General features: G+C 38.2%; 2 protein-coding genes across 4 annotated transcripts in view; one reads left to right on the plus strand and one right to left on the minus strand.

The window, feature by feature from the left end:
• LOC139340971 (transmembrane 9 superfamily member 2-like) overlaps positions 1 to 11230 on the minus strand; it is a 369464-nt gene extending 358234 nt beyond the window's left edge. For both annotated transcript variants that reach the window (XR_011602988.1, XM_070977149.1), the window contains exons 1-3: positions 10988 to 11230; positions 9461 to 9528; positions 5253 to 5346 (exon numbers count right to left, since the gene is read on the minus strand). Coding sequence is in view for 1 of the 2 variants with exons in the window: in XM_070977149.1 (XP_070833250.1) it covers positions 5253 to 5346; positions 9461 to 9528; positions 10988 to 11104 (279 nt within the window). In the remaining variant the exon portion in view is untranslated. The remainder of the gene's footprint in view (positions 1 to 5252; positions 5347 to 9460; positions 9529 to 10987) is intronic.
• zswim8 (zinc finger, SWIM-type containing 8) overlaps positions 1 to 19993 on the plus strand; it is a 425535-nt gene that overhangs the window by 279337 nt on the left and 126205 nt on the right. The window lies entirely within an intron of this gene.

Genomic DNA, 19993 nt, shown 5'->3' on the forward strand with positions numbered 1-19993 from the left:
GTGTGCCCACTCTATTTCAGGTATCTCAGTTGGTGAAAAAATTCATAAAATATCTCTGTACACTGACGATGTTCTCCTGTTTCTTACCAAGCCAGAAGTCTCAATACCAGCGGTATTAGACCTGATCGGTTTCTTCAGCCAGTTTTCAGGTTATAAAATTAATTTAGCGAAAGCGCTTCCTTTTAGGTGGTCTCCACACAAATTTCTCACCCCCTTTATCTTGCCCATTTACTGTAGATGGACAACACAGGGCTTTACATATCTAGGTATTTCGCTAACTCCATTTCTTCATCAATTTTATGCTGCCAATGTTTCACCTTCATTCAAACGTTTATATGACGACCTTAAAGGTGGACTTCCTTGCCATTATATATATTAGGCAGGGTTTCATTACTTAAGATGATTATTTTGCCTAAAATTCTGTATTTCAGATGCTCCCAATCTTGCTCCCAAAAAAAGTGATCAAAGAACTGAACGGTCGATTTAGTACATTTATATGGAACACAAAAAGACCCCGTATGAGCAAGAATGAGTAAGAAGGCCAGCTCTGTCCTGGGATGCCACCTCGACTCAGTGGAGGTGGTAGGAGAGAGGAGGATGATGGCTAAGCTGTCATCCATGATTGAGAACGACTCCCACCCCCTGCAGGACACTTTAACAGCACTGGAGAGCTCCTTCAGCGAGAGACTGCTTCACCCAAAGTGTGTGAAGGAATGCTATCGCAGGTCCTTCCTTCCTGCAGCAGTCAGACTCTACAACCAGCAGTGCTCCCAGTAGACCACAAACTCACAAGACTTTCAATATGACTGCACTATATTACACATTAACCATGTTCATTCATACTGTGAAAATATTTGCTCAGGTGTATTTCAACTTAAGTTGCAATATATCAATTCCTATGTGCAATATAGGAAACTATTCACTATCAATACTCCAGTCAGGAGTACTATCATTCAATGTGAAATTGTGAAATGATTTCCAGTCAGGATTTAGAGTGCATCATAGCACAGAGACAGCACTGGTTAAAGTTACAAATGACCTTCTAATTGCATCTGATAAAGAATTTGTCTCTGTACTAGTCTTATTGGATCTTAGTGCTGCATTTGACACCATTGACCATGGCATCCTATTGCAGACACTGGAACATTTCATTGGCATTAAGGGAACTGCGCTAAGCTGGTTTAAATCCTACTTGTCAGATCGCTCTCAGTTTGTACGCGTTAATGATGACTCCTCTGTGCTCACTTAAGTCAGCTATGGAGTTCCGCAGGGTTCTGTACTTGGACCAATTCTATTCACCTTATATATGCTTCCTTTAGGTAAGATTATCAGGAAGCACTCAATAAATTTTCATTGCTATGCAGATGATACCCAGCTATATTTATCAATGAAGCCGGAAGAAACCAGTCAGTTAACTAGACTACAAGCATGTCTTCATGACATAAAGACCTGGATGACCTGCAATTTTCTGATGCTAAACTCGGACAAAACTGAAGTTATAGTAGTAGGCCCTAAACATCTTAGAAAGTCACTTTCTGGTGACATAGCAGCTATGGATGGCATTGCGCTGGCCTCCAGCACCACTGTAAAGAATCTGGGAGTCATCTTTGACCAAGACATGTTCTTTCACTCCCATGTAAAACAAATTTCAAGGACTGCCTTTTTTCACCTACGTAATATCGCAAAAATCAGGCATATTTAGTCTCAAAATGATGCAGAAAAACTAGTCCATGCATTTGTAACTTCCAGGCTGGATTATTGCGATTCCTTACTATCAGGCTGCCCAAATTCGTTGCTGAATATTCTCCAGTTGCTCCAGAACGCTGCAGCATGTGTTCTGACAAAAACCAGGAAGCGAGATCATATCTCTCCAATACTCGCCACTTTGCACTGGCTCCCTGTAAAGTTTAGAATAGAGTTTAAAATTCTCCTCCTTACTTACAAAGCCATAAATGGCCAGGCACCTTCTTATCTTAAAGAGCTCATAGTACCTTATTGCCCTACTCAAACACTGCGTTCCCAGAATGCAGGTCTACTTATGGTTCCTAAAGTCTCAAAAAGCAGAACAGGAGTCAGAGCATTTAGCTATCAAGCTCCTCTCCTGTGGAACCATCTTCCAGTCTTTGTCCGGGAGGCAGACACTGTCTCTACATTTAAGAGTAGGCTTAAAGCTTTCCTTTTTGATAAAGCTTATAGTTAGGACTGGCTCAGGCTTGTCCTGGACCAGCCCCTAGTTATGCTGCTATAGGATTAGACTGTCGGGGGACATCCAAAGATACACCGAGCTCCTCTGTCCTTCTGTCCCTCTCCATCTGCACGCTTTCATGTCCTACCACGGCTTGTTACTAACTTAGCTCCTTCCCCGGAGTCTCTGTGCTTGGTCGTCTTGCAGGTTGTAGATAAAAGAGCTTAGTCTGTACCAGCTCTATATGGAAAGTGTCCTGAGACAACTTCTGTTGTGATTTGGCGCTATACAAATAAAATTGAATTGAATTGAATTGAATTGAATTGAATTGAATTGAATTGAATTGAATTGTCAGTACTGATGGTTCATATTCATATCAATGTGCAATCATATCAATCATATCAATGTGCAATATCAGTATTGTTTGCTCATATTTCATTATTCCTAGTTTATATTGTTTATATTGTTTGGTTTGATATTCCTTTTACGGATGCCCTCTATATTTGCTATCCACTTTTGCTGCTGTAATACCTGAAATTTCCCCACTGTGGGACTAATAAAGGTATATCTTATCTTATTCTAAATGTCTCTTGAATTATCATTTTAATACTGTTATCAACATGGAAAAGTGGATAGGCTTGCTTTGTGCAAATGTTTTTCATTGAAAACAAGATGTAGTGTTATATTTCACACTAACATTCTCAGTTTGAGCAATCATTCACATTTAAATGAATCAAATCTCACACAATTTAACACTGTCAATAAGCAGATGACAAAAAAATAAACACTTGGTTCCATCCATATCCCTCTGTTGAAAGCCATCCATTGTTGCCTGGTTTTGACAAGGAGGCGGAGAATTCGCATTCGCTGTGTGTTTGGCCATCAAGTGGTATTTCAGACTGGATGTGCTACATTGATAATTCAGTTTACACCGACAATACAAACAGATAACTTTGGTCTTGTCAGTCGACCCATCTGTCAACTTTTTGAAACTAAACTTTCCATTCATAATCTTGTTCGCATCCATTTCGGTGTTTCGCACTTCACATCCACACAAACCGGTAGCCTACTCTTTCACAGCTAGCGAGCAGGCAAGACCAAACATGTGCGTGGGGCATGCCTATTGTTTTGTTTCCAGTTTACAATCGGATCCTGTAGTTTTTCTTACGTTACTAGCAGTGGCCACAGGTTATAAAAAACTAGTTTACTAGGTGACAAAGAGCATTAATTTCGCGCTAAAAAAATTACGCCGTTAAAATTGATTTGCGTTAATAACGCAATATTTTTGACAGCAGAAATGAAAACTCGATAAAGATATTCAACAGAAAGAAAACTAAACTTGTTTTCTTTGAGGTCTGAAAACACTCCATCTTTTTTGTTATTTTGACCATTTGTTATTTTCTGCAAATGAATGTTCTAAATGACAATAATTTTACTTGGAAATTAGGACAAATGTTGTCAGTAGTTTATAGAGCAAAACAAAAGTTTTACTCAAACACATACCTATAAACAGTAAAATCAGAGAAATTGATCATTTTGCAGTGATCTCTTAATTTTTTCCAGAGCTGTATATAAGACTCCATTAACACTGATTCTAGCTGTTGGTATATTATACAAAGCCTGAATGGTCTTGATACATGTCTTGTGAAAATGAAACCTCTACAACACTTTATACAAAAAATCCCATCTAACAGAGTCAAATGCATTTTCTGCATCATGCTCCACCACTATAGCTTCTACCTGTTTTACTGTTGCATTACATGCAGAGTATGTCTAATATTGCCTTGTGTCTGTCTCTGTTTTATGAAAACTGCCTGGTCTAAATTAATTATCCCTGGCAGAATTTTTTCTGTATGTCCCGCTAAAATAGCAGGGAGCAGTCTATAATCTTGGTTAAAGACACCTATGGGTCTGTAACTTGAGCATTCAAACCTATCCTTTCCTTCCTTTGGAATAACAAATATAATGGCCTCCCTCCATTAACATGGAATTTCTCCATCCTTCAAAATTTGTAACCCCTGGAGTCAGGGGTCCCTTGCTGCTCACGTTTGCCTGGTCCATTTGTCCCCAGCAGATCCACATTGGTTGGCCCGACTTGTAAACTTGCAGTGAGCAATTACACAAATAACATGAAATCCAAATGAAGTGCCCCAAAACATTACAACTAAGTGAAGTCCCCAGGCCCCCGGGCACCAGCTGACTGGCAGCCCACCGCTCTTGGTCTGCCGTGGAGGAAGGACTGACCATGGATGGGTCAAAAAGCAGGAAAGAATTTCACAGATGCATGGCGTGTGCAGTTTCACCCTCAACTGTGCATACTGTGTGTAAATTGTGATGAATAAAGGAATTCTTCTTCTTCTTCTTCTTCTTCTTAAGTTAAGGCAAAATGAGCTCTTTCAATCCTCAGATTGTCTATAATTTCTGTGAGACATTCTTATTTTTTATGATGAAAATCCCTTATTTCTTGCAAGATTATTTCCAGATGTGCCAGTCTTTTGGTGGTCAGTTGACTTTCCTCCTTGCCTGGGCTTCGCTGGTTTGTGTCACTTGCTATCTTAGCCAGCTCTCTCGTTGATTCAGTTAGCACTTCCGTTTGCTCATGATTGCCAGAAAATTTTTTGCCAACTATTGTGATGAGCGATTATCCGCTTAACTAATTTTTCACATGAAAATGACAGAAAACACTGCTTTCAGCCTCTCAAATATGGAGATTTCCTGCTTTTCCTCTGTTTTAATATCATATTAAACTGAATATCTTGGAGGTTTGAACTAGCAAACAAAGATATTTAAGAAGAAAACCTTCACCTTGAGAAACTGGGATGGAGATTTTTCAATATTTTCTGGCATTTTATAGACCAAACAATTAACTAGATTAGCCTAGAAAATAATGGGCAGATTACTCAATAATAAAAACAGTCATTAATTGCAGGCCTGCTTTAATGAATCTAGTTTTCTAGACCTGGCCTACATATAGGATTGCATATGCAAAAAACAACCCTCTGTATGTATTTTGTCTATGTAAACATATTCACTGAAACATATTTGTGTGTGTTTAGATGTGTGTTACCTTATAGGGCGAGGGTTCAATCCTCTCCCCAAAAAGAACCTGGCCCAAATTTTCTGATGGACGTTTCATTGTTTTCTCCGAGCAGAAGTCAAACCTGCACAAAAAAGAGGTGACCGTTCAAGGTGTTTGGGGCCAAATACATGAAGCTGCACAGCATCTTTATTCTGCATAACACACTGCATTCAAATTCGGTATCTGGGACAAGGGTTTACAAACTCTTAATGCCATGTGGCTTTATCTTTAAACCCCCAAATTGTTTTTCCAATAGTCTAGGGCTGTCAATGAATATTCAAAATTTTAAAATTTCATATATAATAATATTATATATTCAATGGTTGAATTGTAAAAAAAAACAAACAAACAAACAAACAAACAAAAAACAATACATTTGATTGTGAAAATTAAAAAAAAAGCAGCACTGCCACGGTGGATGTACTGAAGGCACTGCATGATAGAAAGGAGTCATAAAACTATTCACAAACCACAAGAGTTTCCATTATCGAGTAATTGCTGTTTTGTTTTGTTTAGTTTTGTTTTACTAGGAAAATCTATTTAAGTCCAACATATTTAAGTCTGTCGAGTCTGCTGCAAATAATATTCGAGTTAGATGTGGAAATATTCTAGCTCTACATGCTGTTTTTGCTGCTTCTCTGATGTGCACACTCTCTCATTCCTGTCCTGATTTGTTTAATTAAGAGTTTATTTCAACCAAACAAGAGGTGGTGGTGATTGTTAGAACAGTGTAAAGATGAACCAAGAAGGTTTTTTCTGTTGCGTTTGAATGAAATGTGTTTTATGATCATAAAATTAGTTACTAATTAGAGATTCTGGTGGCTTTGGAGAGTGCGAACTAGGCCTGGGTGATATATCGATTTTTTCGATTAATTCAAATTTTTTGCTGTGGACGATAAAAAAAAAAAAAAAAATCTTTCGCAGAAATGCACACACACACACAGCAGCAATATGGCTACCACTAAGGAGAGCGAGAAGTTTGTTCCCAAGAAAGGTATCGTCAGTGGTATGGAACTGGTATGGGTTTAAAGCGACAAACGTGGAACAGGTGACTGCACGCTGCAAAGTTTGTCTGAAGCCCGTAGCTACAAAAGGCAGCAGCACAACGAACTTATTCCAGCATCTAAAACAGAGGCATCCCGCCGAGTGGGAGAAATGCCACTCTTTATAAGGGGAACAAGACCGCTACAACCAACAAACTCCTGCTAAAAAGCAACTTACTGTGGAGGAATCATTTACCCAAGGCACCACGTATGATAAGAAAGGGGCACGATGAAAAAACAATCACCGAAGTGGTGCAAAGCAACCACTTCTAAGGGTATGGTACCCACACACACACACACACACACACACACACACACACACACACACACACACACACACACACATATACAGTACGGGCCAAAAGTTTGGACACACATTCTCATTCATTGCGTTTTCTTTATTTTCATGACTATTTACATTGTAGATTCTCACTGAAGGCATCAAAACTATGAATGGACACATGTGGAGTTATGTAATTAAAAAAGGTGAAATAACTGAAAACATGTTTTATATTCTAGTTTCTTCAAAATAGCCACCCTTTGCTCTGATTACTGCTTTGCACACTCTTGACATTCTCTCGATGAGCTTCAAGAGGTAGTCACCTGAAATGGTTTTCCAACAGTCTTGTAGGAGTTCCCAGAGGTGTTTAGCACTTGTTGGCCCCATTGCCTTCACTCTGCGGTCCAGCTCACCCCAAACCATCTCGGTTGGGTTCAGGTCTGGTGACTGTGGAGTCCAGGTCATCTGCCGCAGCACTCCATCACTCTCCTTCTTGGTCAAATAGCCCTTACACAGCCTGGAGGTGTGTTTGGGGTCATTGTCCTGTTGAAAAATAAATGATCGATCGCGATAAACGCAAACCGGATGGGATGGCATGTCGCTGCAGGATGCTGTGGTAGCCATGCTGGTTCAGTGTGCTTTCAATTTTGAATAAATCCCCAACAGTGTCACCAGCAAAACACCCCCACACCATCACACCTCCTCCTCCATGCTTCACAGTGGGAACCTGGCATGTGGAATCCATCCGCTGCATCTCACCAAGACACGGCGATTGGAACCAAAGATCTCAAATTTGGACTCATCAGACCAAAGCACAGATTTCCACTGGTCTAATGTCCATTCCTTGTGTTCCTTGGCCCAAACAAATCTCTTCTGCTTGTTACCTCTCCTTAGCAGTGGTTCTAGAGATGGGTCTGCTGCTAGAACTCTGTGTGGCATTCATCTGGTCTCCTATCTGAGCTGCTGTTAACTTACGATTTCTGAGGCTGGTGACTCGGATGAACTTATCCTCAGAAGCAGAAGTGACTCTTGGTCTTCCTTTCCTGAGTCGGGCCTCGTGTGCCAGTTTCGTTGTAGCGCTTGATGGTTTTTGCGACTTCACTTGGGGACACATTCAAAGTTTTTGCAGACTGACTGACCTTCATATCTTAAAGTAATGATGGCCACTCATTTTTCTTAAGTTAGCTGATTGGTTCTTGCCATAATATGAATTTTAACAGTTGTCCAATAGGGCTGTCGGCTGTGTATTAACCTGACTTCTGCACAACACCACTGATGGTCCCAACCCCATTGATAAAGCAAGAAATTCCACAAATTAACTCTGATAAGGCACACCTGTGAAGTGAAAACCATTTCAGGTGACTACCTCTTGAAGCTCATTGAGAGAATGCCAAGAGTGTGCAAAGCAGTAATCAGAGCAAAGGGTGGCTATTTTGAAGAAACTAGAATATAAAACATATATAAATATAAAATGTTTTCAGTTATTTCACCTTTTTCTGTTAAGTACATAACTCCACATGTGTTCATTCATAGTTTTGATGCCTTCAGTAAGAATCTACAATGTAAACAAATAAAGAAAACGCATTGAATGAGAATGTGTGTCCAAACTTTTGGCCTGTACTATATATATATATATATATATACATACATATATATATATATGTGTGTGTGTGTGTGTGTGTGTGTGTGTGTGTGTGTGTAGTGCAATAATATATACAGTGCAATATATATGTGTGAAAAAGAGACCAACTTTATAAAAAAAATTTGAATTTTGCTAAGAGTAAGTTGCAGTGCATGTTCGTGCCATGTATCCCTGTAAGTTGTGGCAAGTTGTTGTAAGTTGTGTTTGTAGGTAGAGATGTTGAAAATTGTCAGTGTTGTGTATTTTGCTTCAGATTCAGTAATGAGAGCATTTCTTGTTAATATTTTTGAAAATGATGCAGCTTTTAATGTGAACCTAAACAAGTCTGTCTCCTTTCAAACTACAAAGTGTATTTTTGGTAACCAAACACCAGCTTGCACTTTAATTCCCGGAGGGAAATAGGGGTTACCTTAAGTTTTTGATAAATAAAAGCAAAACTTGTTTTGAATTATCTCTGTCATTTGTACTGATTGTCTTCTTTAAACAGTAGGGAAAAAATCGGAAAAAATCGTAAATCAAGTTTTTTGTGAAAAAATATGAGATTTTGTTTTTAGGCCATATCGCCCAGCCCTAGTGAGAACAAAAGAGATCTTACTAACTAACAAAATGGTCTGTCTCTGTAGGGATCCTTTCCGTAATGTTGTCAAACACTTATTATAATTATCTGAGTCTGTCAGTGGCAAAAGCACTTAGTGGACATACATTGACAGTGTGCAAACGCTTGGAATGTTGCTGTTGTTTTTACACTTTATTTATAGAGGGACCATGGACTTGCAAATGAATTCAATCACATCCAATCATGTACAGTAATGACTTTCATAATGATCATTTTGTATATCTCATTTATATTAAAACCAGTGTGAATAAAGTATAAAAAAACAAAGGGTAAACTTAATTAGAACCCTTTTTTATGCGTTCCAAATTAAAAGTTTACAAAAACCGAGATAATTGTTCAATGTTGTGAAGAACTGATGCTGTTTAATTGCATTTAATTAATAAAATGGCTGTATATATACCAATCAAGTTCTTATATTTAATGGATAAAATGTCTCACTATTGACCTAAAAACCAGCTTTTGCTTTAAACTGCAACAATAACAATTACTGAATGCTTTTTGGACAAAAACATATAGGAAAGCAGATTGGGAATCCTGAAGGAATAAGACAAAAAAAGGTGAAATGAAATAATCCTACACAAAAAATAACAGACACATTGGTACAGTGATACTTACACAGTATATTCGTAAGGCAGAACAGACTCCACTGAATCCAGCCTGTTCACAAACAGCTCAATGGTCGACTCGAAGAAAAGAAAGAAGAAAGCAGACAGATATATATTAGGAAGACAGCAGGAATGCTTCACTCTGGCTTTTGTTTTAATGTTGTTAAATTCTTATTTGCGATTGGTTGGTTTGTTTTTTTTTTTATCTTGTTTTAAGGACTCCGTTATGACATTTGGAAAAAGAGCAGTCTGTCTTCCAGAAACAATGTTCCGAATTCTGTGGATAAGTATGGAAATATGTTCAGGATTTTTTGTAATTTGGTTGAACCCTGTTAAAGTATTTTTCTAATTAACTGTATTCAAGAAATAGAACTTCTTAACAAAAATAAATAAATCATGAAAAAGTCAATGGGGGTAAATGCTTTTTTATAACACTATACAGTACATGACAGTCCCTCTGTTTGCTCACTGGTTCTCTGGGATGTTTCATATTGCACAGAAATTCAAGCTTCTCCTGCAAAATTTGGGCAGTGGGCAAAAGCTAAAATAATTCATAGATTATTAGAGGGACTTTTGTGAGATGTGCACAGAGTAAACCAGTATGTTGGAACCTGGTTTGGAGCAATCATCTATGACACATGTGGGACTCTACGATGGACCTGCCATCTGATGCTTGGGCAAATGAATTGGAACATTATCCAAGGTCTGACAAGCTGACTATCAGCTTTAGAGACTTTTGTGATAATTGACAAAAGACAAAGATGCTAATGAAACTCAACCCTGGCAATGTGATTGCAAAGAAACAACACATGCATATAACTTGTTAACTACATTAAGGTATGATATATATTATTGCTACACCTGTTCTGTGACCATGCAGTGTTTAATTCATGTTTGGGTGAATTGTGATTGTGCAGCACTTTATTATTTGTGCAAAGCTGTTAAGTTATTATGTAATGTGGCTGAACATAAAGCCTATTTACTTATGTATGATGTGTCTTTGGCTTATTGGTGGAGCTCAATCTAACATAGTCTCCTGTTATTTGTTTGGAAATTCTTTTGTATGTTCAGAGGCCAGTGACACACATGACAAAACGGCAGGGCTGTCCCAGTCTCACTAATAGTCACAGACTGCAGTTTTAGAGCATGTCACATAGTATAACAATTAGTAATATATTTCAACTCACGATAATTTACAGTAAGTTCTTTACATGTAACAAGAGTCTCATACAATCTAGCCATATCTGTTATTAGGTTGATATGCAGACTATCAAAGTCACTCTGAGATATTTAACGTTAGCCATACACAGCTAGCTTGCTATGTAGTTATTAACCGGTAGCTTTGCTGCTTGTTTAGGCTATCGTTTGTTAGCTGTTGGAGCATTGGAGCTGTTTCTAAAGTGTTGACTCAGCTGGCAACCGCATTCCAGTACCTCTTGGCTGTTTATTAACTGCGTGTACCCTACATTAACTTTGTTATTCACTTATTTTGTCTAACATCTGGTAGATATACAGTGGCTCTGCGTCATATGTTTACCTTGCAGTCTGGAACTTGGTCTTTTCCAGGCTCACAGAAGCTGACGGGTGCGAGACCCGGGAGGTAGAAGCCGGTCGCTCGAGCCAGCAGAGCGGGTGCAAGCAGCAACAACAACATATTCGCACTGGCCAATCGTTTCTAAAGACTTCCACAATTATCTCGATCCTCTTTCCACTCCACGCTATATTTGACATCTACAGCGGACAGCCACCAACATCCGGTTCTGCAACAAGCAGACGCTTCTCATACCGGATGTTGTACTTCAAGAAGCGGAGCACTGTGGAATTATGGCGAAAAACGCGTGAAGCATTATAATGGTTTATGTTATTGCGTTATAAAGTAAACGGGACATTGTACATGTCAGTAAAATCTCAAGTGAATCACGCGGAGACTCTTTGGGATAGTAAATTGGCATTTGCAGTGCGTTATATTTCTTATTTTTGTTATGCTCCAAATAATGTTATTAATATGTTGTGGATAGTAAATGTTGTGGAGAGTAAATGTAGTCTCATGGTCACCTTCCTACTACTATGTCCCTCAATGTATTAATCTCAACACTGTTTTATCTTTCTTTACCACTTCTTGTCCTCTCCAGCAGTGGCAAGCTTGACTCGACTCGAGACCCAGTCTCCTCTGGGGCCTATGACATGATCTGTTTCTGGCAATGGAATGCTTTCACCAAAAAAATTCAAGTAAATGTAGCATTGCTTGTGGTGTGGAATTTGTCTTGTTGATAAGCAACTGACTGTGAGTGTATTTGTGTATAGGTGTGTATTTGTCTCAAGGCATTGAGCAGTGAGCTACTAAACGGATATTCTGGGTTTTAACAGGAAGTGCCACTGGTGCTTTATTTTGTAAAATTGTATTTGCTTAGTTCCAGCGAGCTTTATGACATTTTTGTCAATTGCCTTCCTATCTTCAGGGAATGCGTGCATACGCACGAGGAGCGATTGTTCCAGCACTGTGGTGATGGGAATTCCGGCTCTTTTAAGAGAGCCGGTTCTCACAGCTCGGCTCTCATAAAAGAGCCGGCTCTTTTGGCTACCAAGTGGCTCCTCAGATTTTTTGTTGCTCAAATTAATTTATTACCAAAATAATGTAAAATCATGTGTAAAATTAATTACTAATGCACAAGATCTAAATTTAACACAAATTTTCCTACGGTCACTCATTTTCTCACCTTTCCAGTGTTTTGTCTGTCGTGGCTGTGGCTGTAGCTGTGTGTGTGTGCGCTGTGTCTGTAACCCCTGCTCAGTGTATACACACTGAAGCCTCCACACATCATGTAGTTGACCAATCACGTGCGGCTTGAATGGAAAATTGTTTTCGTTCGTGACCGACACATCATTACAGCGCTGTAGAGAAATAGAGGTGCGACACTAATCTCACTGCCATGCTGTGTCATGGTGGTGTAGCTTCAAACTGTTCCACTGTCAGCATGTTTGAATGGTTTTAAGTGGGACTGACAGGAGCAGCTGCTCGGTCAACGCATAATTTGCAGTGAATACGTGTCGTTGACTAGACTTTGTACAGTCTACTTGTATTTTACTGGAGTATTTCCATTTTCTGCTACTTGTGACTTGTACTCTACTACATTTCAGAGGCAAACATTGTACTTTTTATGCCACAGCATTTATAACTTAAGTTACTTTGCAGGTTCAGATTAACAATATAAAATACAATCAGCAAATAGATTATGGCTCCACATTTACTAGATCATCATTTAAGTAGTGTATGTATTAATACATACACTATACTACTTTCTAAGAAAAATTATTGAAAGGGTTGTTTTTCAACAAACACATGCTTTCATGATGCAGAACAATCTCTTTAATGCATTTTAGTCTGGATTTTGTCCACACCACAGCACTGAGACAGTACTTATCAAAGTTTTAAATGACATACATCTGAATAATGATGCTTCCAAAACCTCAGTCTTAGTATTATTAGATCTCACTGCTTTTGATACAATTCAATTCAATTCAATTCAATTTTATTTGTATAGCGCCAAATCACAACTCATACAGTTGATCATGACATACAAGGGTCCATCCTTGGACCACTTCTTTTCAATATCTACATGTTGCCCCTAGCTCAGATTATGGAGCATCATAATATTTCTTATCATACTTACGCAGATGATACACAACTTTATATTTCTGTGTCATCACATGACTACAGTCCCTTACTTTCACTGAGTGAGTGTATTCATCAATGAGTGGCATCATGAGTGGATGTGCCAGAATTTTCTTCAGCTTAATGCAGATAAGACAGAAGTGATTGTTTTTGGCCCCAAAAATGAAAGGTCAAAGATCAGTGCTCAACTTAACTGCATGTCACTGACAACAACAGATAGAGCCAGAAATCTTGGTGTAATTATTGATTCTGACCTGAATTTTAACAACCATTTAAAGCTCATTACCAAATCAGCCTACTACCACCTGAAAAATATAACCAGAATTAAGGAATGTCTGTCCAAAGAAGACATGGAAAAATTTGTTCATGCATTCATCTTCAGTAGGTTGGACTATTGCAATGGAGTCTTTACTGGCCTAAACAAAAAATCAATTAGGCAACTACAGCCGATCCAAAATGCTGCTGCACGAGTCCTTGCAAACACCAGAAAAATGGACCATATCACACCAGTCCTCAGATCACTACATTGGCTTCCTGTGAGTCAAAGAATAGACTTTAAAATCTTACTGTTGGTCTACAAAGCATTAAATGGTCTAGGACCAAAATATATTCTAGATTTATTAACCCCATATGAAGTATCCAGACCTCTCAGGTCATCAGGGACAGGTCTATTGTGTGTTCCCAGAATCAGAACCAAACAAAGTGAAGAAGCTTTCAGTTATTATGCTCCTCACCTGTGGAACATTCTCCCTGCACACCTGAGGTCTGCACCAAGCTCATTTAAATCAGGGTTGAAAACATTATTATTTGCTAAAGCTTTTAAATAAAGTAAATATATCTGCTCAATGATTTTAATCATTCTAAATGCTAAATTATTGTCTTTTACTGGCTTCTGTTTTTAATTTTCCTTTATTGTAATTTATTTTTATTTTTCTATTCTCTTCTAATCTCTTTCTTTCTTTTTGAACTGTATGATTTTAATGTATTTTTATGCTTCTGTAAAGCACTTTGAATTGCCTAGTGTATGAATTGTGCTATACAAATAAATTTGCCTTTGCCTTTGCCTACATCAATAATTACAATTGAGTAATATACATTATTCTGAAATTGGCCATTCTGCGTAGTCGGCACTATTTAGTTTTTCTACTACTTTTGTACTTTCAAGTAAAATTTTTAATGCAGGATTACTTCTTTATCTTACTTAGAGAGCATATCTGCACTGTGGTTACTTTTACTTGAGTAAAAGATCCAAATACTTCTTTCACCACTGATCCAGCACCTAGTTATGCTGCTATAGCATTAGACTGTCGGGGGACCTCCAAAGATACACCGAGCTTCCCTGTTCTGCTCTCTCTCTCCATCTGCACGCTTTCATGTCCTATCAAGGCGTGTTACTGTCTGAGCTTCTTCCCTGGAGTCTTTGTGGTGTCTTGCAGGTTCCCATGGATAGTGGCTGAATCAGGATTGTGGATTATGGCTAAATCTTCTGCTATGGCCCTGCCTGACATCCACTGCAACTGCAGCTACTATTATTACATCCACTATCAATGTTACTTTGATTGCATTTCTGTCTGTCTCTCACTGTCTGTCTCTCGCTCTCTCTCTCCTGCTGTCTCTCTCACCCAGCCAGTTGAGGCAGATGGCCGTCCACGCAGAGCCTGGTTCTGCCTGGGGTTTCTGCCTGTTAAAAGGAAGTTTTTCCTTGCCACTGTCGCCAAGTGCTTGCTCTTAAGGGAATTGTTGGGTCTCTAAGAGTTCGGCCTGTACCAGCTCTATAGAAAGTGTCCTGAGACAACTTCTGTTGTGATTTGGCACTATACAAATAAAATTTAATTGAATTGAATTTACAGTATGAATGCATTTAATTTTCCTTATGCTTCAATGGTCATAATTACTGAGATTCTAATGTTAAAACACTAAAACATACACAGACAAATGAAAAATTGAATGTCAATGAATGCCTACAGCTGCTCAGTTTAAGCCGACAAAGAAGTTTGGCCAATAGTGGAAAATGAACAGGCAACCAATTTCAATCAACAAAACATTTTATTATATAATATAACCAGGGAGAGGGTAGATACGTTTTTTCTTGAATGGGCAGTCTTCAGAGAAACTCATTTGACCTCATACAGGGAGAGAAAGATGGCAGAAAGCAGGCTAAGACAGGCACATAATTGTTCAAAATAGGCGTTGCATTCCTCCATTGCAAGAAAAGTGTGCTGCAGTCAAGTCCCTGAGCTTATGACACCTGATTGTAAGCGATCCATACACTTTGATGATCACTCAATGCCTTGAGACAAATACAAGACTCACAGTCGGTTGCTTATCAACAAGACAAATTCCACACCACAAGCAATGCTACATTTACCTGATTTTTTTGGTGAAAGCATTCCATTGCCAGAAACAGATCATGTCATAGGCCCCAGCGGAGACCGGGTCTTGAGTCAAGTCAAGCTTGCCACTGCTGGAGAAGACTAGAAGTGGTAAAGAAAGATAAAACAGTGTTGAGATTAATACATTGAGGGACATAAACACACATCAAAAGCCACTGTTTCCCAAACATTTTCATGAGATGAGATTACAGAAGTAAGAGTACACGCCTGCAATTCTGTCCATATTTGGACATTGGTATGATTTCAATCATTTTGGCTCTGTATTATCGTACAGAATCTGAAAGTAAATAATACAGGGGAATCCTTGACTGGAGTCTGCAGGGATATACATTCAGTGGCGAATTTATCAGGTACACCTCTTACAGTGTAATGTAATCTAATACAGCAGCTCAGCTATAAATTCATCTTTTATCCAACAAGTCCTCCAAATCAATACGACCAGCGCAGGTCGTATGTACAGGTCCTGGAATACGACCCAGAAGAGTTTTTCCTACTGTAAATTAGCGCCCCTACCGACGGCGGGAGGCATTTAACAAATAATTTTCGCCCCTTGGCATTATGGGTTTTTATCTTTGTTGTTGACATCCTTTTTGCAACGGTGGACAGGTTAATGAAGGTAAGTAGTTAGTTCATATATTTATAAAACAATTTGAAAATGATAGAATTTGTAGTTAGTTCTTTTTGTGTAATAACGCTGACTCTAGTAACAAAGATTACTAAGGTAACGTAAGCCTATATTCAACCATTTTGACGCTAAAATGACGTTAACGTTGTCAAAGCTAACGTAAATTTAGTTTAAAGTTATCTAAAGAAAAGTTAGCTACTGTGTACAGACAACCGCTATGATTACAAACAATACAGAATATAACATGAAGTCATATTTTGCGTTGATTCAATGTGTACTGTAGTAACTGATATTTTCGTTACTACTTGTAACGTCAATTCAGTATGTTCATGACGGAATAATTGGGCCAGGAGACGCAGATAAGACACCCTATACAAAAGGTGTGATGTATAAAACTGGGCACACCTGTTAACAAATTTTGACCTTAGTATGTTTCATTTTGGAGACACTAAAGAAGCGATACAGATGTTGATGTTATTTGAGATGAGGTGATGAAGTAAAGAGATGGAAACTAAATGAGGAATGATGCTTAATATCCTTCCATATGACACGTAACTTACAGATCTATTTTATCATAAACAGTATGAAACTGTCTGATTGCTATAAGTACATAAATACTGCAGTGACAGCCAAGCATAATGTTGCATTATGTATGGATGAATTGTGATGCATAGCACGAAACATTTCTGGGTGAAAATGGGTTTGTATAGGGTTGGATATGAGGCAGGTGTTCACATAGACATTACCAGTTTTTTATGCCTTACACCTGCCTTCGTTTGTGCATTTACACCCCAAGTATGGATCCTATACACAGTTTCATAATTGTGGCTCCAGGTCCTAGTATAATGCTTAAGTAAGCAGGAGCCTGGCTGTGACATCAGAAGCACACATCTCTGCACTGGTCAGTTCTGCTTTTCTGCTCTGATTTTTATAATTACCTCACACATTCATCAAGGATATTCTTTTATGCTTTCCTGGATGAGGGAACAATCACTTTTTTGCACTAAGTTGAAAGAACACGTGCCTTGTAAGTTATGTGTACTAAAAGCAACAAAAGGCAGCAGCTTCTCAGCCTTGGTGGCTTTCGTGCCCCCTCTGCGTTCCTGGCATTACATTGTAGCAGGATATACTGGATTTACAATTTACACAATGTCTCACCTACAGCATGGGTGAAAAAATACCACCTATCCTCTGCTTAGCATTCTCTTTTAATCTTCATAACATCATGTATGTTTTTTGCTACAGATGCCTACTCTCAAGGACTGCTCTCAATGCCAGGCAAAAATTGGAGTGGCCTGCAAAAAATGTCAGCACTGTGGTGCAAACCAGCCGTATAAAACAAAGCTAGAGGAGAAAAAGAAAAAGTTTTCCCAGGAGTGGAAGGAGCGGCAGCAGAAAAACTGCAGCATCAATAAAGTGTATGATGCCACAAATCTACTGGTAAGTGACTTTTTCATTCAAGCATTTTTTTAAAGTAAGTAAATTGCCCCATATAGTCATGTTAACATGCACATTGTTTTATTGCTGCCTAGAATTCCAACATTCATCCCTGTGTGATTTTAAAAGAAAAAAAAGTCTCAAATTCTCAATTTAGATGATGTGTGAAGTACAGATCAATGGCTGATATCTGCATTGCATTCAACACAGTAAACAATATTTTTATAACCACAACATTTGAATTTCTCAAAGGCATATGATCTAACGTATGGGTATTGTATATTAGTTTGCTAATAAGAACACAAATTTAAACATTGGAATGACCATTTATTACTAACTAAATGGACATGACATAAAAAAAGGTTTGCACAGTCAGTATCAGTAAAACATTTATTTAGATTTTTATGTTTTTATTCAGTTTGCTTGGTAGGATTGCAGAAAAAACACCAGCCTGATTGTGTTGAGACTTGGTGGAAGGCTGTTGCATGGACCAAGAAGGAACCCATTAAATGTAGTCAATAATTTGTAATGCAGATACAAAAGTCATGTTTTTTTGTTTTTTTTTTGGTTTTTTGCTAATATTGCAAGATAGGGCATCTCCCCCTCATGGAATAGAAGAAATCCAGTAGATAAGAATGATAAGATTAGCACCTTTCAAGAGCAGATTGACACAAGGGGCTTCATTGACACAAGGGGCTTCACAGCCACAATTACAGAAAAACAAAAATACATAAAGCAAACAGCTGAACAGCCAGCAAGCTAGGTCCAATGCATAGCACTATAAAAGATCAAACTCATTTATCAAAAGCAAGTTAAAATAACAGAATTTAGCTGATTTTTAAATGTATCAACTGTGTCCACATTATGGAAGTTGAATGGCAGAGCGTTTCAGAGTGTAGGAGCTACTTCTTCAAAAGCAGTCTCATTTTTTTTTTCTTTAGCCTGTCAACAGTCAGCAAATGTCCCACTTGTCTTTCAGGGCATTAACAGCTCTTACATGTAGGCAGGTGCTTCACCATGCAGGGCTCTAAATGTTATGACTAGGATCTTGAAGTGAGTTCTGAATTTTTATGGCAGCCAGTGTAAAGATATCAAAGTTTGATGTTACATTACATGAGATTGTTTAGAGGCCTTTTTAGTTGTGTGGCAGCAACATTTTGCAGTATTGCAGTCAAGTCACCAATTTTCAAGTCCAGGTCACTCTCAGGTCCCAAGTGTTTAATTTTGAGTCCAAATCCGAGCCACCTATGAAGAATCCAAGTCAAGTCATTGTTACCTGAGTCTGAGTCCAGATTCCTAATACCTCACTGTACGAGTCGGTTAAAGAATTAATCTCCACAAATATATGACACCACATTACTAACCTCTTGAGACCAAAGAATAGTGCGTGTGTAACATCAACTCTGTAATGCATCAAGTTATATGCATCATTTTTGAAAACAACCTGAGCTATCAGAATGTCTTTGTTGAACTGTCACATTCATGTGACATCATGCAATCATCATAATCATGACATCATGTGATCACATGTAATTAAATGACAATGAACACACAAAAAAAATCAAATTGAATCTCACTGAAATTTTTGCAAATCACCCAGAGAATTATTTATTAACATTTATGGCATCATTCTCACAAAGACTAAAACACCACTGCTGGTTTCCCCACACACAGAATTGTCTAATTAGTTTGCATTTTGTACATCATTTGATTTGTAATTTTTTACATCTCAGATCATCTGACCCATCCAAATCTATTGTACATGCTAATATTAAAGCCAATTCTGCACTCTCATTGTTAGTCAGATGTAAACAAATCTCTGATTGGTCAAAAGGCTCTCTCACAGCACTATGGGTAAACAAGGATGTCTGGCTCTCATCTAACTAGCAACCGTTTACCGTCGATAAGTGGATAAAAAATTCATTGAAGACATTCAGTATCAAATCTGTGATCGTGGATTTAATGTTCATAGTCCTCCAATGAATGTTGTTTTGTCCAATTTGTAAACTACTTATGGAGGTTTTGTTAAGGTGAAAAGTGAGTTGCAGTCATCAAGTCATGAGGAAATAAATGCATGAATAATTACTTCCAACTGGGGTTTTGTGATAATGAGTTTGGCAAGGTTTCTCAGCTGAAAAAAAAAAGAACTAAACTGTTAAAATGTTGGTCTAGAGTGATAGTGTGAAAACACCCAAATTGCAGAGAGTAGAAACTGTGGACGATGAAGGGTCAACACATTCCATCATCCTTGGAACAAATCATGAGAGGAAAAGATAAGAATTTTAGTCTGATGACAGTAAAGGTAATAAAATAAGATGACTGCATATCACAATCCGAATTGACTGTTAGCAGTATTTCTCTGAATTAGCCTACACATGTAGTTGCATTAATTTAATACAGAAAGTCATGAAGTAG

This window comes from Chaetodon trifascialis, chromosome 13, assembly GCF_039877785.1.
Source record: "Chaetodon trifascialis isolate fChaTrf1 chromosome 13, fChaTrf1.hap1, whole genome shotgun sequence".
Classification (NCBI taxonomy): Eukaryota; Metazoa; Chordata; class Actinopteri; order Chaetodontiformes; family Chaetodontidae; genus Chaetodon; species Chaetodon trifascialis.